At 48.7% G+C, this 23,700-nt stretch overlaps 1 protein-coding gene across 1 annotated transcript in view; it reads right to left on the bottom strand.

Moving 5' to 3' along the window:
* The window catches only part of WLS (Wnt ligand secretion mediator), a 129,938-nt gene extending 109,355 nt beyond the window's left edge, over positions 1 to 20,583 (bottom strand). The window contains exon 1 of the mRNA XM_043999425.1: positions 20,168 to 20,583. Within this exon, the coding sequence (XP_043855360.1) occupies positions 20,168 to 20,273 (106 nt within the window). The 5' untranslated portion in view covers positions 20,274 to 20,583. The remainder of the gene's footprint in view (positions 1 to 20,167) is intronic.
* Between the last annotated feature and the right edge of the window lie 3,117 nt (positions 20,584 to 23,700).

Here is a 23,700-nt window from a genome sequence, read left to right as displayed (position 1 = left end):
GAACCAATCAATATTCTTCGAATGATGGTAGGTGGCTGCCAGTGGTGGCATCAAAGCTGGAGGTGACACAGAGGGCCACGTAGAGACACTCTGCCAAAGCAACATCATATAGTGGAAAGTGCCTGATATAGAGCCCAAGGGAGCCACTTCATACCCAGACAAACTCTGACAGTTCATTTCCTCTCTCTGGGCCTTGGTTCCCTCACATGTACAACGAGGGAGTTGTCCCTGATGACCTCAAAGGTTCCTTCCAGTTAGTGGTATACCAGTGAATATTTAACAACCAGCTTTGGGGGAGGGGAGGAAGGGGATTATAAGCAGGCCACAATTCAGTTTAATGGGCATTTTTTACATTTTCTGCATCACTTTCTTAAGTCTGGACAAACAATAAAACAATAAATCAGTCCCCAATTTGTAGCCTTTGTGGATTACTAACGTGTAAATATTTACAATGAAAATTTAACAATCAGCTGGCTCCAGCCCACACCTGTTTCTAATTATAGATCTATGATGCTAAGAATGACCCAAAGTGACAGTGAGGCTCTACAAGCTTGAAGCAGCATAAATAGCATCATGGGCTGACAATGACCAGACAACATGGGGGGGGGGTATGGCCAAGTAGGACTAGGCAGCCAAACAGCCTCGGGGTTGCCCATAGAATGTTGACCCTTGGACGTTACCTCCAGCACATGGGCTAGAGCTTTAATGAAGGTCTGGCTGATGGGTTGCTACAAACAAGAAAGAAGCCCATTGGATGAGAGGGCAAGGTTTTGTTACAACCAACACCGGTCAGTGAAAGGAGGAATTCACTAACTGGGGAGGTACAAGGGGTTAGGGGGATGCTGCCCACACACCTCTCTCTCATGTCCCTCAACTTCCAACTAACCTCTAAAAAAGTGAAGGCAACATCCAAGTGGAACAGAGCATTTTGATTAGCCAGACCAGCTAAAGAACTGAATCATATCCATCTTGATTTTGTTAAAGGAAGAAAAAAAATCACCCCAAGCCATGGGTTAAAACTCCAATCTCTCCGAGTCAGTGAATTCACTGAAGGCTGGGAATTTTATCTTCAGCCCACCACATCGATTGGCCGAGTTTCAGTTTTCTAAGAGCTCATGAAGGCAACAGTCCAGTGAGGTAGGCAAAGGTAAAAGTCCTCCTCCTTACAGAAAAAGGGCACAGGAGGGGGAGAGAAGAAGCAAAGCTCTCGTGTGTATCTGAGACTCCATGACCTTCCTAAAGTCACTGGGCTCACAGCTAACAGTATTGATGGCAGCTACGGAGGCAAGAATTTTAGACTTTGTTTTTATCATTTGACTACAATTTCTCCTATCTGTGCAAATGCACTTTAAATACAACCGAGTAGAGGTAGATATTATCATTTTAGTTTGCCATGGTCGTCCGCGACTGGTGGAAGCCTACTACTAGTTTGAAATAAATATTTGCGTCCTATTATCTCTAGTATGTGCCAATATTTGCCACATGAGCTTCGTCTGGTTTTGAGGGGAGAGGGAGGATCTCCTTAAATTTCAATCCTTTCAGTGTTCATTCCAACCACCAAATACTTACTAAGGAAAACTTTGCTCCAGACGCAAGGCAAACAAAATCATTTTTGTAGACTACAGTATCATACAGGAAAAAGCCCACCCATTCTCAGACTTCTCATCTGGGATAAGAAGACAAAAATGAAGCAGCCTTTGTCCTCAGGAAGCTTATATTCTACCTGATCTGAGACATAAAAAGGAGGAAGTGGCATGTGGTCAATGGAAGTTGATCAATAAACATGGATTAAGAACCTACTATGTGCCAAGCACAATGCTGAGTGCTGGGGATACAAAGACAGGCAAGAACATTCTCTCAAGGGGCTCCCATCTAATGGGGGAGACATCATGCAAACAGCCTCATCCAAACAAGCCACGTTGTTTGGTCATTTTGCTCAGTCTGACTCTGTGACCCCAGAAGAGGGGAAAGAGCCTTGCCAAGGCCCCACAGCCAGAATCAGCCTGCTACCCTTCAGGTCAAGAACTGGGTTCCTGGTGTGGAACCTGTAGATGCACAAGGTAACCTAAAGGGACAACTTGCAGAGGTATAACAAGGACAGGGTGACCAGAGCTTTGTCCCAGGGGATCAACATGGAGGTAGGGGAGAATGCCCCCCTCAGTCCTCCCAGGTTTCTTGTTTGTGATGCCACATGGGTCATGACCCCTTTCTTGGACCAGCTTTCCACCATCAGGGTCTGGTGTCTCTGGTCAACACTCTCCTGGGATGGTCCTGAAGGAGGGCTAACCCTGCAACTTCCACCCACCTCATCCAAGGGTGACCAGGATTGTAGCCAATGGGGTAGGGCCTCTTCCTAAGGACACATGCAGAAGCAATTCTAGCGACTCACAGAAGCAAGGACCCTTGGAGATCAATGAGTCCAGATCTTTCCTTCAACAGATGAGAACTCGGAGATTCATGGAGGATGCATGCTCTGTTCAGGATACCCAGTGGATAAGTGTTTGAGGTAGAATTCAAACCCAGATCCTTCACCCCTAAGTGCTTCACTCTCACCAACCACAACACTGCTGGGCTGCCTGATTCCCCTGATACCATCCAGAGAGGCTCTTCTTTGGAAGTAGCCACGTGTAATTTTAAATGGTACAAGAAGGTATTTCCAAGCTTCTGCACTGGAGAACCAGACATTGCCCATTCAAGGGCCCCCACGCCCCTTCCTAAGCCCAGGCATGCAAACCCAAGACCTATTTCCCACATGCCATGACTAGCTGAGCTGAGTCTGACAAGGCTGGAATGTAAGGACGTGAACTTTCCTCTTCAGAGGCATTCCTGGGCTCACTGAGGCCAGCCGCCCCGCACAAAACAGGGAAGGCTTCAGAAAGCAGTATTCTTCAAACAACAGGGATGACAACTAACTATCCCTGCCCCATCCCCCACCTATGCCTTCTTCTTCAGTAGAACCAATCTGGACTTAAGGGCGGGGTGTTCTTGCTTCTTGCTCTTTGAAAACACACCAGATAGTTTTTGGTTGCAATCCCTTCAAGGCATTTGGGAGGGGTGAGTAGAGAAAAAGAGAGAAGTAGGGAAAGAGTAGAGAGGAGTAGAGAGAAATGAGAAAGGGAAAGGAAGGAAGGAAAAAGAGAGAGAGAAAGTGAGAAGGAAAGAAAGAAAGAAAGAAAGAAAAGCAGGACAAAAGGAGGGAGAGAGAAATTCATTTTAAATTACAATATTCCCTCAAGCAAGAGGAAGGGAAGGCACCACACCCTCAGAGCCAGGAAGGAATCCTGTTTCTTATTCCATGATGTATTTTGAAACCCACACCCGAATAGCCTGAATGTGTATAATTATGTCACCCCACCAGAGATTAGCTAGGTGTATCCCTTTACAAAATTCACTAAGGAATGAAGTACACAAAGGGGGGGGAGGGGCTGGGGAATTAGAGTTATTATTAGCTTTAAAAAAAGATATAGAAGAGTTAATAGAGTTGTAAGAACTCCAAGAATGTCATAATGAATGTCATAATGAATATTATGGTACCCACATGTTATGAGGCTAGATGGCGGCAGCTTGCTGTGACATGTCCCATCCCTGTGTCCCTGCTCTGCCATTTCCCTCCAGGTGACCCTGGACTTGTCCCTTCTGAACCCTGGCTGCCCTCTTCAGAGCTCTGTGGTGGCCCGACTGTCTCTGCTGTCAAATCTGTGTGGTCAGGACTTTAAGCCCTCTCTAGGCTTTCATTCAAAGACACATCATGATCCTAGGAGAGTCACAACTTCTCAGTTTCTTCATTTATAAAAGGGTATGAAAATACTCCTGTTTCCTCATAGGATCACTGTAAACTACAGCTCTAGAGCCAGAAGGGACCTCAAAGATAATCTAGTCCACCCTACCCCATTCCCATTTTGCAGAGAAGGATACGGAGGCGCCGGAGATGATTTTTCCCAAGGTCACACAGATGTTAAGCATCAAAGGCAAGATTCCTCTGCCTCTAGAGTTCAGGCTTTTTCTCCAGACTCAGCTCAGGGCCACCCTCAGTGGGGTGTCCACTTTTTCTTTTTTCTTGTTTTGGAATGCACCAGGGTTCTTGTTTCAGCCTCTGAAAGAAGGGAATTTCCTTGGAGGACCCAAAGTAAGTCTGTGGTTAGCTTTGTTCCATGTCCCTCACCAAATGGTGTGGAAGCTGAGTCTCAGTTTCCTCATTTGTTAAATAAGGACAGCTGTTAAACATCTATTTAACCCTCGTAATGCACCAGACATACTATATGCTAAACTCTAGGAATGTAAATACAAGCAGAAAGAGACCTTGTCCTGAAAGGGGGAGAGATGGTCCTCTTGTAGTGGGGGCTGGGGGGGGGGGGCTAGGAATTGGTGTCAGGGGTCAAAGATTCTGATGCAGAGTTATCAAGGGAATTCCAGGCGGTGCCCAAGTCCTTCCTCCAAATGGAAGCCCCCTGGGGGTCCACCAAGGTGAGAAGACAGCCAGGGAAGAGAAGTAAGGTCCAGAGAGTTAGAAGAAAAGCCAGGAGGAAGATCAAGGAAAGCTTAGGTCCCTCCCCAAAGTCGAGGTGCTTGAGAGGATCAGAGGAGTCAACATATCTCATAGATCAGGGGATGCCAGCTTGGAAGGGATCTTAGGTCACCTAGCCCCCCCACCCCCACATGCCTCAGCTTCTTAATTTTATAAATAAGGAAACTGAGGCAGAGGGAAGTAGAATGGTATAAAGTGACAGAGCTAGGATTCACACTCAGGTTTCCTGAGCCAGAATCTCCACTCTTTTCCAGACACAAATCATCTTCCCCTGGGTCTGCCTCTCAAAGTACTGTAAGGCAGCTATTGTTCATTATTATCATCACTACCTTGCCTCGGCATCTCTACACTTCGAAGCAGGTGCCCACCATGTCAGAGGAAGTGCCCACACCAGAGAAATCCCAGGCTGCCCCAAACAACAAAATACACCAGCTCTGCCTTCTGGTGAGAACACTAGACTGTTGAGGCCAAGGGCAGGCTGGGGCAGAGGGCAGGAAGCTTTACTGGGTAACAGGGAAACTGCTTCCTGCCACATCCCGGCTCCCACTTGCAATATGAAATACATTTCAGGAGGCAACTGAGTCAGTCTAAGGAAAGCTCCTGGCACTAGGGATCAGAAGTTTGACGTTTGATGTCAACCCCACCCCCCACCCGTCCCTACTCTTAGCCAGGGTCACTGGCCTCTATCAGGCTCTTTCCTCACCTGTGAAGCAAAGATATTCATTCCCTTCTAGCCACCTCATGGCTTTTGAGGGGAGAAAAGCCCTTTGCAAACCCTAAAGAGCTGTCTGCACCCTTGCCCCTTTGGTTATTGTTCCCCTACAAGGTTTTTCTGAAGTTCAAGGGAGAGTGTGTCCATTTCCCAGAATGTCAGAGATGGGAGGGATTTTAGCTAACATTTCTGCCACCTTCCTCATTTGACAGAGGAAGAAACTGAGGCCAAGAGAACTGAAGTCTCACAGCTACCTTGTGACCTCTCTTTGGTGTAATCCACAGGAGACTCACCCTTCCTTGTAGATAAGGACAGCTTGGTGGGTCCAAAGTGGCAAAATAATGAATGCTCTGACCTGTGAGGTGATTGGGCTAGAACAATTATCACATTTTCCATGATCATAACCTTGAAGAGAAAGGATTCAAATTCATGTGACCATGGGGTTCAATCATTTCCCACACTAATCGGGACCTTGCTGCGCTACATTGGCTTACCCTGGTGAACAAAGACATAGGTTTTTGTTTCATTCCCCAGAGCTTTACAAAAAGAACTACAGAAACTTGAAAGGTTATCTGAAAAGTACATTGGTGTTTTCCAGAGTTAGTATAAGTGTATAACACTATGACACAGCAATGTCCCCGTTTCAAGTCTCTCCTCTGACACATATTTCTCCATGTCCCACCGAAGTCTCTAAGATTTTAAATTGTAGCTTAGATGGCTGTCTGCATTGGGAGAGCGGCTCACCAGGAGACACTTGTAGGTACAGTCTATTTAAAGAAAAGTAACTTGAAGGACCATAGCCAGTCACACCCCCCTAAATTTGGGCACAAGCAGGTAAAACATAGAGGGGAGGGATATTTAATCACCTGAGTCTCCCTCAGTTTCCCTGTAAGGTTTACTGGGGAGATGAGGTTGTTGGAAAAAAGGTTGCTGCAATTTCCAGTTGGACAACGCACCTGACTCCCCTTTTCCATGACCTAGATAATGGTCCTTTTACATTAACTCTCCCATCAAATGAAAGTTAGAAAAAAGGATTGCCTTTGGCCAGCCTGGGACTTTAATACCTTCACTCTCCCCATGCTAACCCAGCAGGGAAGTCTGTCTGGGAACCTCGGATTCCTGGCACTGTCCCCTGGTGGGCCACCATTCGGAGAAGAATCAAGGGGGCCTTGAACTAAACAGATACAACCTTTTCATGTCTTGGGTTTTTTCCACGAGCTCCTGGGGCCTCTGCCAAGACTGAGGGCTGCGGGAATTCTTCCCTACAGAGGAGGGGAGTCTCCGGGCATTCTCTGCCACAGTGCAGAATGAACTTTCCAAAATGACAGAAATCCGCATATGAGGGCTGCCTGGTGCGGGTGTGCCTGGGCGTGCACATGTGGGTGCAAAACGGAATGCACAGGAAGCAGGTGCTGTTGGCTCTGACTGGCCTGTTCTTTGCCCCATCCCACTCTCGTCAATGTGCTTCTGAGCCCTCTTGGAATCAAATGAGATCTTGGTAAAGTGCTTAACCCCATGCCTAGCACATAAAAGGTACTTAATAAATGCTCATTCCCTTCTTCTTCTTCTTTTTTTTTTTTTGAGGGGCAATGGGGGTTAAGGGACTTGCCCAGGGTCACACAACTACTAAGTGTCAAGCGTCTGAGGCCGGATTTGAACTCAGGTACTCCTGAATCCAGGGTCGGTGCTTTATCCACTGTGCCACCTAGCTGGCCCCTCTTCCCTTCCTTCTTAAGATCATACATTTAGAGGCAGCTAGATGGCACAGTGGATAGAGCACCAGCCCTGGAGTCAGGAGGACCTGAGTTCGGGTATGACCTCAGGCACTTAACGCTTACTAGCTATGTGACCCTGGGCAAGTCACTTAACCCCCATTGCCCCTCAAAAAAAAAAAAAAGAGAGATCATACATTTAAAGCCAGGAAGGAGCCTTAGAAGCCATGGCCCAACCTCCCTCCTTTTACAAATGAGAAAACTGACTTGCTGGGGCTGGAGTGGGGGAGGGGTCCCAGACCTCATATACACCTGAGCTGGGATTTGAACTCAAGTCAACTAGGCCATGCTACGTCTCTGGGCTGCCGATGATGGGGGCTGACCAGACACCCTTTCTGATACCTTCCAGCTTTCCATCTGTCCTACTACCTGTGACCTCTGATAAATCTGAGGGGGGCATCGAAGTGGGAGTCAGAGCCATCAAGAATCTAAATTCTACCTCTCTCTGCCTCCTGTGAAGTCTTAGACAAGTCATTCTTTCCCTATTTGGGCTTCTTTCCCCTTTGAACAAGCTGCCTTCCCAGGTAATGCCCAGTTCTCAATCAATCAATCAATCAATCAATCAGCTTTGAGAAAGCCTCCCCACGCTGGCTACTAGGACGGCAAAGAATCCTGCCTTGCAATGATCTTCCCCCTCACCTGCACAGGATGCAGGGCTGGCCTTCCAAAATTGTAAGCCCAGGGATGGCACAAGTGAGATCCCCCTTCCCGGGGCAGGCATGCCAACGAGGCAAAGATAATGGAGCGCTGGACCTCTCATAACTGTGCGATCGAGGAAAAGCTAGAGCCGGCAGGGAAATGGCTGCCTGGCATGCGCCGACATGGCTAAAGCAGCATCCTCCTGTTCTCAGGGAGGCCGTGGCCCAAAGAGCTCAGTCACATTCATTCAGAACAAGTGCCTTCCGTCCTTCCACCTCAATGTCAACTGTCACTGAAAGACATGAAGGCCTTTCTTTGTAGTACAAAAGACTTGAAAGCAAAGTGGGTCCCCCCGACTGGGGAAGAGCCAAACAAACTGGGGGGTGTGGTCGCAAGGTCATGATGCGATTCAGTCAGAAATGATGAAAAAGGAATTCTGAAAAAGATGGCAGATGGAGTCTGACAGAAAGTCGTCTCCTTCCTGCCTTCCTAGCTGGGTGACCCTGGATGGGTCACTTCTCCTCTGTCTGCCTCAATCGATCCGTCAAACATTTACTAATCACCTACAATATTCCAGGCACTGGGCTAAGCAGTTTCTTCATCTGTAAAATGGAGCTAATAAACAGTATCTGCCTCCCCAGGATTGTTGTGATGTTCAAACAAGGTGCCCTGTCTCTGAAAAGGACTTTGTTAACTCTGGAGTTCTATGTACTTGCTGGCTATTGTTAAATCCAGACTGAGAGAGAGTAAAGTCACTGATTGCAACAGTGTTACTGCAATGCAGAGTCTCTAGGTCCTGGGAAGGAACCGCTGAGGCCATCCCATGTCCCTCCTGTCCCACTTTTAGAGATGAGAAAGGTGAAGATCCCAGCATCAAGGGCCTGTAGGATTCACACTCTGGTCCCTCACCTTCAAATCTAGTATTCTGTTCACAGTGCTGTCACTGCCTCCCTGTTGCTACAAAAATAAAAGCTATTGACCAAACTTCTAGTTTTTAATTTTTTGCTTTGTTTAGGAAGAAAGTCCCATGAAGCAATCACTGTTTCATTTGGGTCACTATCTCCTATGCCCTATCCCACTCCAGCAACTTCAAAGGGGTTTGGTTTTTTTTTTTCTTTTTAAGAGAAAAAACCGATTGAGTTTGAGGCTCTCCCTATTCTCTCTTGGTGCATTCCAAGTGTCTCCAGCTGGCCCTGCCAGCCAAGCAGGGGAATGGGCAGCGTGCCCATCTGTGCCCCTGCCACCTGTTCTTCCTAAATGCCCAATAATTCAGCGTCACTTGTGTTTACCCCGGAAGTCCGGCTGCTGCCCCCTCCTCCACAAACCTGCCATCCCCAGACTCGCCCTGGCTCTTAGCAGGAGCGTTTCTATCTAGGAAGATAATTGGAATGATTATGATGTCCACTGGGATAACTGGAGGGAGAGGAAGGGGGAGTGGCATTCCTGCTGATAAAGTCAATGGGTCGCCTGCATTGATTGGGCGTTAAGGATACACCAGGCCCTGTACGAAGACGGGAGACCAGAGAAAGGCAGAAGCAATCCTGCTCCCGAGGAGCTCCCATCCTAACGGGGGATACACGGGGCACACGGGTACACACCTTAGGACACCACTCATAATATGTTTCCAGACACGCAGCTTGGCTTCATCAGGCCCTGTCTCCAGGCCTCCTGGGACACGCGGAACAACTTGACATGCAAATGTCCTCAAAAACCAGTCCATTTCCTCTCTGTCTCACACATTGTTTCCTTCCTCACCCAGTCCAGGCCCACAGGCCCCCAACATGCCACCAGCTGGCTCTGCTGACCCCTTGTCCTGGCTGTCGAAGAGGCCCATCCATGCCCTTCACCTTGGGATCTCCTGTCCCTCGAGGTCTGTCTCAAACACCACATCCCCTCTGACTTGGAGCCCTGCCTAGTCATGCACGCGCTGGCGCCGTCTGTCCTCACGCAGCCTTGGGCTCATCTTCTATAGAATTTTGTGCCCGTCTGTGTATGGGCGTCTATCTATATAGATATAGCTAGACACACGTATGCTTGCTACCCAACCAAACTAGGTGCTTCAGGACGCCTTCCCTAGCCTCCCAATCCCAGCACCTCCCCCTGAGTCATTGCCCATGTATTTTGTACAGATGTTGCCGCCCCCCCCCCCCCCCCCCCCCCCGCATTTGACCGTGAGCCTCTGGAGGCCAGGGCCTGTCTCTTGCCTCTTTTGTAACTGCAGCATGCGGCTCAGTGCCCGGCATAGAGGAGGCACTTACTAAATGTTGGTGGGGGCCTTATTTTGCTCTTCTGTAGAATAAGGAGGTTAGAGGGGACGATATATGAGATCCTTTCTATAAGAAATCCCCCGTCACTCGGGCCTCGCTCCATTTCTTCTGAGGTAAAACGGGGGATTGGATGAAATGGTTTCAAAGACCAGGCTCTCTCGGCTCGGCGCACCCAGGGGAGGCCGCCTGCCCTCACTGCTGCCAGTCATTCCTCACCGGCTCCCGAGCTCCATGCCCCTCCCTGAGCTTTCCTACCTGAAGCCTGGTCCTGAGGCTCCCAGGAGGCAGCCTGTGTAACACGGCTCACAAAAGTAAAGGACCATAGAAGAGCCAGCTCTCAGGATGGTGATGATCATGGTGATTTTGATTCCCGCAGCCCAGGAGATCTTGAGAAACAGCCCCTCAGCTTGGCTGGTCTGGGGAGCAGGCTGGGGGAGGGGCAGCTTGGCTCCAGAACTGTGTTCCAGGCCGACTTTTGAAAACTTCAAAGTCAAATGTTCGCTCCATTCATTTCTGGGAGACTGCCCGCCTCCAATGGGAACAAAAGAAATATAAAGAAAGCTTCTTCCTTCAAAAATGGAAATCTAACCCAAAATGTAAGGGCGTCAGTGCTCCCTGAAGCCCAGCATGTAAATCAGCGTGCTCCAGCGTGATCTTGGTTTCCTGTCCTGCCCAACTCAGTGTTGTCATCCTTAATTTTTGTACTAAGAAAATCCAAGCTCAGTTACAAAAAGGCTCATGTTTTTCTTCCTCAGATCTGTGAGAAGTGAGAGGGTTTTCGAGCAGTTCTAAAAGGCACCTCAGGGATTTCTCAGAGAGGAGAAAAGAAAGGTGAGCCAGGAGGGGCCTGGGTTCTAATCCTGCCTCTGGTCCATGCTGGCTCTATGACCCTGGGCCAAGTGCTTCCCCTCTGACATTGCAGGAAACTTTCTAAGGCTGCCGTTACAGAGCAGGTCCTCATCCTGAGCTCCTCCGACCCAGGAGATCATGGGCCCCAGTCTTTGTTCTGAAATACTACCCAAGGAATGCTTCTGCCTTCATAAGTGAAGTTCCCCAATCCAGAGCCCAGTTGCAAAAGAAAAGAAATTAATTGACGGCATCCAGGAATCCCCCTGGATTCCCAAACTGGGCAGAGTTAACAGAGAAGACCTGCCTGACTAAAGAGCAACAGGTACACAGGATAGGGCATGAGTACCAGGCTGCTGGGGGGAATACACACACGCACACGCACACGCACACACGCACTCTTACACACCCCAACTTGCATGCACACATACACACACTAACATACTTACACACTCATACACATACTCAGCCCTCCTCCAAACTAGAGACATCTGCAATGTTCTTTTTCCTCTTCAAATTCCACACATTTGAAATCCCCCCAAAAGTAGAACAGAAGCTTAGAGGGACAGCTAACGGTATGCACCCCATCTTAAGTCCGGACGATTACACTGGCAGGCGGGCACACACCAACAAGGCAGCAGAGGAGAGTGGGCAGGCAGCTCCCTCATTCTCTGCTTGACAGATACCGGTATCATGGGGCACACATCAAATTTGGAGGCAGAAGTCCTGAGGTCAGAGTCCAAACTGACCACTTCTCCTGTGAGATCTTGGCCAAATGACTGTCTTTTGGGGTCTCTGTTTCCTTATCTGTAAAATGGAGCCGATGCCCCAGATGTTACCGGCGGGGAGGGGTTCATGAGGCTTGTGCTCTGGACTGACATACACCAGCTTCAGTCCTGGGGGAGGCCAAAGAGAGGTGATCAGGCTTTTCCAGCACCTTCTGCTTCCTTACAGACTCCACCCCCAGGGAAAACCTAGAAAACAAAGTTTGGGTACATCTCACATGTGGGGCTTCCCCTACAACAAGGCCTCTTCTAGGAAAGGTGCTGGGTCAATACAGCAGATGCCAGGGATAAGACAGTTACTTAAGCCTGGCCCTCCTTGGTGAGTTCAGTCAGTGAAGTGGTGCTCCTTCCCCAAGACAGCATCAAAGGCTAAAAACTCTGCTGTTCACACCCAGGAGAGGCAGCCCCAGAGAGAGCTGAATGCACTGTCAGATGCCCACTGATACGCATGTTGGATCCACCTAACGGCCAAGATGGCAAAGTGAATAGAGAGCCTGACTTGGAGTCAGAAAGCACTAAACACTTACTAGTTCTGTGACCTTAGGCAAGTCACTTAACCACAGTCTGCCTCAGTTTCCTCAATTGTAAAATGAGGATCCTAATAGCACTCATGTCCCAAGATTGTTATGCTAGTATTTGGCACATAGTTGGCCTTTAATAAATATTTGCTCCCTTCCTTTATTCTATTTTTAAAATCTATGTTCCTAGGGGACCACTGGAATGAGAAAGAGGAAGAGATGGAATATAATTAGAAATGAAAGCTGATATAAAAACAAGAATCAGGTATTTAGACTAGATAGCCCCTAAGGCCTCATTAGGCGCTAAAAAGAAGTAATTCTGTGACTTCTGGAAAACAGTGGTCCCCTTTCTTCATTTTTTTTTTAACAGAAGATGCTGAAACCAAGAAGTTGATGAGCAAGAACACTTTGTGTGACCTTGAGGTTGGGTGATACGTGTCAGTGACAGCACAGACTCTTCTTCCCCTTTTAACTCTTCCTCTCGTCCAGCTGCCAACTTCATTAATTAAATAGCTGTCTCTTAACAGCATTTTACAAAGCATTTTCACATACAGGCTCTCATTTGATCTTCACCACTATCCCCCTAAGGGCAGGTAGGGAAAGTATTATTCCCATTTTATAGATGGGCAAATTCAGGCTGTGAGTGCTTCTGTGACCTTGCCCAAGGTAGCAAAGCTAGTGAGCGACCCAGACTAGGGCTCATAGTACTTAAATATCAGGAAGAGACATTAAAGATCCTTTAGTCCAAGGGCCCTTAATCTCCTCACGAGGCTGCCTGGTGACACCTACTCAGAATATAAGGTCACTGCCTACACTCATAAATGAAAAAAGTGCCCAACTTTGTTAGGGGTTAGTGAAAATAAAGAGGTATTTTTTTCTCCATCCAAGTTTACAGATTTCCTGAAATCTATCCAAAAAGCCTTTAGGGGTCCATGGACCCTAGACCAAGAAGCCCTGATCCAGTCCAAACCCCCTCATTTTACAACTACTATTCTAACAGGTAGGTGTTCATGGGGAGCTGTAATTCGAACCCAGATCTTTTGACTTCAAATCCCTGCTCCTTTCACCCCACCACTGGGAGGAACAAATTAACTGGCATTTTGCAATCCAATTAAAAATGAATTTTCAACTTTCCCACTTAGTTAATGACAAATGAGGGAGAGCATATTTCTTAGCTAATGACTGGCCTTGTAAAATGTCCATAGAATGAATAAAAGAAAAGCATTAAAGGGGATTTCTTTTCATTTGAGGAAGTAGAAGAAAGCGACGGATTGCAGGTAGTTTCCTAACCTCTTGGTTTTTCATTTTAGATGGTAACAGACCAAAAAAATCCCTGGCAACTATTACCGCTCAACTCATACGCCACCTCCCACAGGAAGTCCTGATTTCCCTGATTCCTCATAATTTCTCCCTCCTCAAATAATCACACACAGTGTGTCTCAAGAGTCTTAGTGCAACTTTAAGCTCAAATAACTTAAATGCAGCAGACGCCTAAGAAATGCATGTTGCTTGACTGGATGGGTCTGACAACTACATGTGAGATGTATCCATTTGTCAAGGTCTCCCTTTTACAGCCAAAGTCCCGTGTTGTTCTGTCTGGCGCCTCACAATTTTTTAAGGTTTAGTTTGTGGGACTGGAGGAGACAGAGGCTCCAAAACTGAAGGAGTTTTCACTATTTCCAAAATCTTTTCTGCATTTGGCATAACTTCTCTGGGTCATCTCCATGGACATGAGGAGCCATGGATGCAAGACTACACTGATGAGGAGCCAGAGGTTCCAACCCTAGTTTTTGACCCCTTTGAGCTGCGTGACTTTCATTTCTCTTCAACTCTACATTGGGGATGACACCTGGCCAGCCTATCTCATCTGACTATGTTAGGATCAGCTGGACTAATGGAGGTGGAAGCCCTTTCTAGAATGGAGAATCCCATAGAAAACAAAGGGGACCTGGGACCATTATGATTTTGAGCTAGGAGGGATCTTACAAAGCCATCGAGGGGGCAGCTAGGTGGCGCAGTGGTTAAAGCCCGGCCCTAGATTCAGGAGGACCTGAGTTCAAATCTGGCCTCAGACACTTGACACTTACTAGCTGTGTGACCCTGGGCAAGTCACTTAACCCCTATTGCCCCTCAAAAAAAATCCCCAAACAAACACAACAAAGCCATTGGGTCAAACCCCAACTTTGGCGCCTAGAGTAGTTTTACTATAGGAGTTTCTATGGACCAACAAGCAATCATTAAATTCTACGCCTGGGAATGTGAGGACAAAGGAAACGGATCCCTATCTTCAAGGACCTTACATTCTAATGTGGGGAAACAACAAATTAAAAGCAGAAATATAATTCTTGTGGCTTGGCGTGGAGATGGGCCTGATAATTTTGCCTCTTTTTAATGATTTCCTATTTGCCCTGTACATGGTTCATCTTGTATATATTTGTTGGCACATCATCTCCTGATTTTAGATGGTAAGCTCCTTGAAGGCATGCACTGTCTTTTGTCTCTTTGTATCCCCAAAGCTTAGCACAGTACCTTCTACATAGTAGGCACTTAATACATGTTTATCAAATTGAATTTAATTCAGAGCTCCCCATGAGGGTTTCATAAGCCAAGAAATTCATTTATCAATGTCAGTTATGACTACATGGAAAAAAAATAAGACTCCCATCCACAAAACCAAAGGGATGTTATTAAATTGTTTTCCAAAAAAAGGTGGATATAAATAAGGGAAACAAACTTATTTTAAAAAACTCAATTAGAGATAGGAAGCATCCAGTAGAATGCAGAGATGGGTATTGTTTTAGGTCTAATACAAATCAACAAGTAACAAAATTGCATAAGTAACCACTTGTGTGGGAATTGCAGATTTACAAAGTGTTCAAAGGGGCCAGGAGTTAGAATTATGGACTTTGGGGACAGGAAAGGACCTTAGGGACATGTTTTGATCTCATCACTCTGTGGATGAAGAACCTGAGGCTCAAAGGAATGACTTGCCCAAGGTCACACAATCAAGCCAGTGGTAGAGATCAGCAATTATGTCTCCCGATTTCTGGCCCAGTGCATTTTCCTTGTCTATATCATATAATCCTTCCTGCTCTGTCTTTCAATTTCCCCTTCATTTAATAATTGATTTTGCTATTTTGTTTTTGTTTTTTTTGTTTTGTTTTGTTTTTTTGGCGGGGCAATGGGGGTTAAGTGACTTGCCCAGGGTCACACAGCTAGTAATTGTCAAGTGTTTGAGGCCGGATTTGAACTCAGGTCCTCCTGAATCCAGGGCCGGTGCTTATCCACTGCGCCACCTAGCTGCCCCCGATTTTGCTATTTTAAGTGACGTTATTTCATTTGATAATGAAATAGGAAGACATCATAGCTATTATTACAGGACTCATTTTACAGATAAGGAAACTGAGTCTTAGAGAAGTGAAGAGATGTGCCCAGGGGCACCCAGCTACTGTCAGAGGAGGGATTCCAACAGATACCACAACCCTCCTGATTCCCAAGTCCAGCTCTCTCTCCTGCCTTCCGGAGGGTAGAGGCCAAATGACCGGTTCATACAGCCGGTAGACAGGTATTAAAATCATTCCCATGATTTTAGAAGCATGTGTGTAGCCTGTGGTATTTGTAGCCCCTCCGGACTGTGTACCCACCCCACCCCAACCCCCTGTTGTGCCTGTGTGTCTCTCCCCTCTCACATACAGGAATCCCACTGACTTCAAAGGGAATTCTAGATCCTAGTGGGGGGAACTGATGCCCACAGGAGGGACAAGCCTGGCGACTTGACTATGTTTCTTTTCTTCCCATCTCCCCCTAATGCCTGGAAATGCTTAAACCCCAGAAGCACAGACTAAGCTGGGGTGTAGGCGAGTTAATGAGGATGCCCCTGGATTCCAAGGTGGAAGGGTCCATCAACAATCATCTAAGGCTCCAAGGGAGTTGGAAAGCACTTAAGGCATATGAGCAACCTTCTGAGGTGGGAGAGATCAGTAGGGACAGGCCACTCTGGGACTTGGGTTCAGCCTCGCAGGCAGGGTCTTCAGTATGAGCCAAGCCCAGAAAAGACAGGCTAGGTTTTTATAACATTGCAGTAGACTGCAGTGGAAACGGTATTGGGGTCAAAGGGCCTGGGTTTGAATCTGCCTGCCATGTCTTACCCATGTGAACCCAGGCAATTCTGATCACAGCTCTCCAGCTGTAAGTCCAGAGACACCATGTAGCCCAAGCCCCTTATTTTACACAAAAGGAAACTGAGGCACAGAGCCACTGAGGGGTTTCCCATGGTTCTACAAGTAATAAAAGGCAGAAATCAAAATGCAAATGAAGTTCTTAGTTTACAAGTGCACCACTCCTTCCACTTATAGTAGTTAAAGAACTGGGAATGGGGAAAAAAGGATGACAGTCCCTGCCCGCAGAGCAAGCTTACAGTGAAGGCAGGAGAGGGAACAGCAGATATGCAAGAAAGTCACTACAGAATAAATTCCAGAATTTCCAGAGGGAGAGTGACAGGACTGAGGATTCCATGAGCCTGGGAAAGCTCCATGCTGGTCTGAAGCTTCAGGGCCTTAAGACCCAGAACCCTGAGAGGGGAGTGCAAGACATCCAGGAGGCATCAGGCAGGACTTGAGCCAGGTCTTCCTGGGTCCAAGGCCAGCTCCCTGACCGCTAGCACAGATGGATGTAGAGAGAGAAGGCCAGTACTTGGAATTTCACTTCCTTAGGGAACTCCCCATTGAGAAAATGCCATTTCTTAATGCAGGGAAGCACTTTCTCCACAATTTTTATTCTTTAGAACTACCTAAGGGGACTGAAGAGTTAATGGACTTACCCAGGGTCACACAGCCAAGATTTCAGGAGTCTTCTGGCTCGGATACCAGCTTTCTATGCACTTTGTCATTCTGCCTCTATTTCAAGAGTGCCAATTAAGGGAGAGAAAGAGGGTAAAGGGAAAGAGGGGAAAAGGGGGAAAGTCCTCTAGTAAGAGGAAGCCCCTGGGCTCTGGACTGGGAAAACCTTCAGGCCAGTGCAAGTCAATGGATCTGGGCGTCAGTTTCCTTTTCTATAAAACAAAAGACTTGGACTTGGTAGCCTCTGAGGGCCCTTCCAGCTCAGAAATGGCATGACTGGCATCTAGTGTCTGCCTACCTAATGAGGAAAGCCATCCCATTGTTGCCCATAGTGGACAAGGAAGTTCTTCCCTCCACTGATACTAATAGCAGGCAAGAGAAGCTATTCCAGTGCACTTGGAATCAGGCCTTGGACTGGAGTTCAACACCTCCATCACTTACTAGCTGTGTGACTCTGGGCAAGACACTTGGCTTTCTGCCTCAGTTTCCTTCCTGTAAAACAGAAGTAATACTTGCACCAACCGTGCAAAGATGTCATGAGGATCAAACGAGCTAAGGCATTTAAAGTGCTTTGTAAACCTTAAAATGGCCACACACGTGTGAAAAAGAGTTGACAGGTTTACAAACTGTTTCAGGTGCCTGATCTCATGTGATACTCACAATTGCTGATCTGAGGGCAGTATGGAATACAGGAAGAGTTATAGGTGAAAAACCACATCAGGAAAGGTGAAGCAGCTTGCTCTGGGCCAGCGAGGGAGGCCCATCCCAGCCTAGGCCTTCCAGGTTCCAAGTACAACATTCTCTGTCTCTCAGACGATTTTTACAGTGACCAGCTCACTTTCTTGGCTCCGTTTCTTTCTCTGACCTTCATCCTGGTATGTGGCAAGGGGGGCAATGCTCACCCAGCTCTGCCACCCCCACCCCTTGGCCAACCTGCAACAGTTGATAATGGGCTCCTTGAGGCGAGGAGCCTCTCAATCTCTCAATCTCTCTCCCCCCCCCCCCATAATCCGTTCCCCTTGCTTGTGCAGAAACCTCAAAGAGGATGAAGGTCAGACAGGGATAATAGGCCAATTTAATTCCAAGCGCACAAGGTGTAAGCAATTTTAATTACGGTCTGCCACTGAAATCACACAAAGATCGGATGGCATCTCGGTGCAAGTGCTCATCAAGGGAGACAAGAGGGTTGTAATTGTAACCGGCGCATAATCACGGCTAGTGGCCTCCAAGAGGGAGGCAAGGAGGGAGAGAGGGAAGCTGCCAGCGGCGGTGGCAGCGGCGGCGGCTGAAGCCCGGGTCCTGCCTGGGAACCCTGGGAGAACCCTAAGCCAGGAAAGGCGCGGAAGGAATCAAGTCTTGCCCGCTGCCAAGGAGGAGGCTGCAGCGTGCCGTGAGGCTGAGAGCCCGGGATATGTCTCCAAAGGCACCGGCAAAGCTTTGGACAGCGCGGCGTGAGGGCTCCGTGGCTTCATCCGGGCCGAGAAGCGTTCCACCCCCCACCCCCTCCTCCCCTCCTTTGTTCAAACAATTTGCTCGGATGTAGCAGCGGTTTGCAGGACCAGACAGACTCCTAATTAGCTTGCACCAAAACCCAGCTCCACAGTGCATGGAGAGACTCGTAGACTTTCCCGAGTCCGGGAAGCAGCGGGATACGGAAAAATCACTGGCTCGAGAGTCGGAGGCCCTGGGTTCGAATCCCAGCCCAGCTCCTTAATGAGCTAGCTGCCTGTGCCCCTTGGGCAGGTAGATCCTTGCCCCGCTCTGTGCCTCAGTTTCCACGTCTGCAAAATGAAGGGAGTTGGAGTTGGTGGTCTCTGAGGTGCCTAGTTGCATCAGAGCTGGAATCCTGTGAGCCCCCGGGCTGCCGCCCAGGGACCGAGAGTTTACAATCCGGCTCCCCTCCCCTCCCTCCCCTCCCCTTCCCCCAGCGCTTCCCTTCCGAGGAGGCTCCGGGAGCCCCGCAGCTGGCCAAACTTTCAGCAAACAAGCGGGAAGCAGCGCCCCGCCCGGCCCCCGCCCGCTGCCAAGTTCGGGGAGGACTTGGTCTCGGGGATGCCCGCCGGCTGCGGGGGGCGCGCGAGGCGGGGCACCCACCGGGGCCCGGAGGGGGCGGCCAGGCCCGGCCCAGCCCGCACCCGGAAGGAAGCCGGGACAACTAGCCTGGTTTCGCTTCCAGGAGTCCCCGCGCTGGGGCCGGAGGGAAGAGAGGGTCTCACAGCGCAGATCTTCTGGCCGGCCCCCAGCAGGGCAGGAGGCAAATGCCGCGGGGGGGCGCTGTCAGTGGCCCCTGACTGGGACAGAGCCACAATCCCAGCTCGGGGAGAGGGGCCACGCTTATTTTGCGGGATGGCGGGCAGGGGAAGACTTGCTGGAAGTCAAGGGGAGCAAGTGTACCCCCTTTCGGACACATTCCTCGCCTCAGCTCTTTCCCCTTGGCCCCAGCTGTGACCTCTCAAACTTGCCTCTCAGGGGCCCGTCCCAGGCCTAGGGAGCTGGGGGAGGGGGCCGCGGCCAGCTCAAACCCGCACCCCCTCCTCGGAGCACACCCTGACGCTCGCTCTGCACCCCTGCCTGCTATCAGTGCCCTCCCTTCCCCCTCGAACTGGGAGGCTCTCGCCTGCCACCGATCTCCCAGGCTCGGGGGTGCTTAACAAAGTGGATTACGTCGCCCTCTGGGAGCCAGAGGAAAGTGGGGGGTGGGGGGGCGCGGCGGGCCGCGGGGAGTGGGGGAACCGGAGAGCCAAGGGAGAGGAGAGCAGAAAGAAAAAGAAATCAAGTTTGTAGGCGAGCGCTTCCCCGGCCGATCCCCGTCGCCATGCTTAGGATTCCGGGCGCCCCCCCTTCCCTCTTCTTTCTTTCAAGTAGATACTGAAACTAGGCCAAAACTTTTCTTCCCCTGCCTTTCTCTTAGGCACTAGACTGAAATGTGCCCCACGGAGCCCCATGGAGCTGGGCTTTCTTAGCGACAATGGGCAGACTAATTAGATCATAGAAGCGAGCCAGTGATACTGTAACTAGGAGCCAAACAAGAGCGGAGGAAGGAGGCAAGAAGGGGCCAGAGCCCGGGAGACGGACGGACCGACCGAGACAGGGAGACCCGGGCGCAGAGGGAGAGCGAGGGGGCGCACAGGGAGGAGAGCCGGGGGGCGCACAGGGAGGAGAGCCGGGGGGCGCACAGGGAGCCGACCACGGGGGCGCACAGGGAGACCACGGGGGCGCAGAGAAAGGCCGAACGAGGCCAGGAAAGTTTGCATCTTCTACTCACCGATCAAGCCTCCCACCAGGAAAGCGATGACTTGGAAAATAAGCAAAATCCCACCGACAATGCAGAGCTTCTTGGTGCTCATGTTCTCTATAATTGCCCCAGCCATATTTCCGCCTTTCCCCCCACCCCGGCTCCTTTCTTTTCCTTTGCTTTATTGCTCAGCGTGTGCGGGAGGGGTGGCCTTCTCCGCGTCCCCCTCCCCTCTTGTCCCCTCTTCTTTGGACGCTTCGGGCTCCTCGGTGGCTGTAAAACTTCAGGGGACTAATGCGGGCATGGGATGGAGGGAGGCAGCACTGATTAACCGCACGAGCCGGCTCCAGGTCGGGCTCCCCCTGTGCCGAGAGCTGTGATTGTGCTCGCTAGCTCGCTCTGCCACGGGCTGCGGACGCTTTAAACGAGCAGGCAAGTGGATCACATGACTCTCTCTCTCTCTCTCTCTCTCTCTCTCTCTCTCTCTCTCTCTCTCTCTCTCTCTCTCTCTCTCTCTCTCCCCCCTCCTCCCTCCCCCCTTTCTCTCTCTCCCTCCTCTCTCCTATCTCTCTTCTCCTCTCTCTCTCTCTCTCTCTCTCTCTCTCTCTCTCTCTCTCTCTCTCTCTCTCCCTTTTCCCTTCCTCCATGTCTTTCTTTTCTCTCAGTACTGTTCTTTTTGCCTCTTCCCTTCTCGTCCTTCCTTTCTCTCCCCTCTCTCTTTACTTCTCTCTCACTGCCTCTCGCCTTTCTTCTCCCTCTTCCAGGGTACCCTCTATCTTATCTCTCCTCTTTCCTTCTTTTCAACCTTTCTCCTTTCTTCTCTCTCCTTCCTTCTTTACAACCTCTCCCTTTTCTCAATGCCTCTCCTTCCATCTCTCTCTTTCATCTTCCCCTCTCCTTTATTTTTCAGTTCCCTCCTCTTCCTCCCCCTTATCTTTCCTTCCATAAGCTCCCTACCTTCTTCTTTCTAGCTCTTTCCTCCTCCTTCAACTCTCTTCCTCTCTGTCTCCCATTTTCCTCTTCATTTCTTTTCTCTTCCCTCAGTTTTTTCCTCTTTCATTTCTCTTCCCCCCTCCCCTCACTTCTGTCTTCCTCTCCTCCCAGCTCCTCGCTCTTTCCATCCTCTCTAACACTCTTATTCTACTCTTGTCCTTTCCCTATTCCAGATCAATTCAGTCACCCAGAATCTTCCCCTTTGGGGACACTCAGGGTACCACTAGCCCCTTACGCATCGTTATTGGAGGGCATTCTTTCTCCCCCTTTTTTCTCCCTATCTGCCAACCCAAGCTCATTTCCTCAAACTAGAAGCAGAAACTCCCACATCTAGGGATATATAAACCCTCCTCACAGGCCTTTGGAACTCAGCTCCAGCCCTCCCTTCCACTTGGAGAAAACCTTTGAATTCTCGAACTGACCAGGCCTCCCCGCAGGCCAAATGACTTTGTCTGTACTTAAGTATGTGACTGTTGTCTACCCTGATAACATGCAAATAGCTTGAGGGCACTGCCCAGGTTTTGCTATTTCTTTGTATTGACATTCTATTGTGTGGCACCTTGCTGGGCACACAGTGATTCATAAATACTTGTTGATTGATAGAAGACTTGGAGCTTCAATGGCCTTTGATGTCTCTTCTTTTTCTCCTCTCATTTTACAAATGGGGAAACTGAGGACCAGAGTGGTGAAGTAGCTTGACAAAGTCACAATGATAGTAAGTGGCAAAGCTGCGGTTTTCTCCATATCTACCAGGCTCCTTCCACTGCATCTTGAACTATAGGGCGGGTCACTTTCTTTCCACCTCTCTCAGGGAGGAAGTCTTAGAAAAGATGCCAGGAAATTATTTAAAAGCTAGAATTAAACAATATTCCAGGATTGTCAACATAGTGGTTGCATCAAAACCTGCTAGAAGAGAGAAAACCCGGTAGAATGCCAATTCCAAGGGGACAAAGACTGACTTATTTTTTGTCTCTGTCCTGAATTTCACCCAGTGCTGTAGATACTCAATGAAAGCTTGGCTGGCTGATGGGTGGATTAGATCATCCTCTTCTGCCTGCTTTCACACAGTTTGGCTTCCTTGTCATCCCATGAGGTGTTTGTGCTCCCTTCCTCGGTTTCCTCATTTGTAAAAGGAAGGAGTTGGAGTAAGTGACTTCTGAGGCTCTTTCCAGCTAGAGATCCTTTGACCTGATTCATACATAGAGGCAAGTCCAAGGGAGACCTTGCATCCCAGCCTGGTTCCGTCTCTACCACAGCAGGCAGGCAGTCTCTCAGATCTCCTGAGGATTTCATCAGGAAAGTATACTGGAATCATATTTATTACTACTTTACTTATTACTTGTTGGTACTGAGGACTTCAGAGGCCTATTTAATGCAATTCTGTTAGAGATCATAGTAATAAATCTAGAGCTAGAAGGAACTTCAGAGACCATCTTGTCCTTCCCCTGCCTCATTTTACAGATGGAGAAACTGAAGCCAGGGATCTTGTCCAAGGCCACAGTGAAGAGCTGGGATTTGAACCTGGGTCTTCTAGCTCCAGAGCTAGCACTCCTATGGTACCAGATTGCCTCCATCCCACCTTCCTGGCATTCCTAGGCACAAAGAGAGGGTATGCTCACTCTGTCTCTGCTCAGCAGCTGTCTGACTCCTAATTCTCTGTTTCTTAGAGCAGCCCAGCAAGCTGTTGGCATTCAAGGAATTTTGAATAATAATGATGCCTTTCAGTTAGAGTTTTGTTTTAAGACCTAGTGATTTTGCAAATCCAGGCAGACAGGTTTGAGCTGGAAAACTGCCCTCCTTTTGACCTTCTGCTTCAACTATGCAAGAAGAGAAGGGGTCCTTACGAACTTCTAATATGACGAGAAATAACATAGGATCCTTATTTGCTTCTATTAGTTTCTCCATAAATATTTTATTCAGATTTGTAGCAACCTCTACCACATATCACCTGCCCCACCCCACAACATGTCTTTGCTGCTGGTGGCATGGATGACTGCCCCCAAACCAGCTATGTGACTTTGAACAAGTTGCATACGCAACCCTGGCCCTTGGTTTTCCCATCTGGAAAAGAAGAGGGTTATTCTTTACCGTAGGGCAGGGGGAGGGGAGGGAGTGGTGCCCACCTTTATAGAATATTACATGTGCTAACATGTCTTCTCTAATGGACCTTAGAGATCATTAGGTCAATCCCCTCATTTTATAGATGAGGGATAGTAACTTAAATTGCCCTGAAGTAAGATGGTAGGTAGCCAAGACAGGATTTGATCCCAGGTCTTCCAGGCTCTATTAATTATTTCAACTATGTCAGCTGTTGAAAAATTATTAAAAGGCCACATTGTCTGGAGTTCTCATCTAGTTTTGATCGTAAATTTATATCTGGAGCCATCTAGTCAAATCTGCTTTGTGTAAAGACTAGGAAACTGAGATTAAGTGACCCATCCATGATCATACAGTTCCTCTAGAATCAAATCTTTTTGTCATTTAATGTTCTTTACCACCTGACCCCTTCCTACCTCTCCAGCCTTCTCTATACTTTCTGGTTCAGTTATTCTGTTTGAATTCCTTTGCAC

Source organism: Dromiciops gliroides, chromosome 4 (genome assembly GCF_019393635.1).
Source record: "Dromiciops gliroides isolate mDroGli1 chromosome 4, mDroGli1.pri, whole genome shotgun sequence".
In the NCBI taxonomy this organism is placed as follows: domain Eukaryota; kingdom Metazoa; phylum Chordata; class Mammalia; order Microbiotheria; family Microbiotheriidae; genus Dromiciops; species Dromiciops gliroides.
Note: the sequence above shows the minus strand (reverse complement) of the source record. Positions and strands in the feature narration are given on the sequence as shown.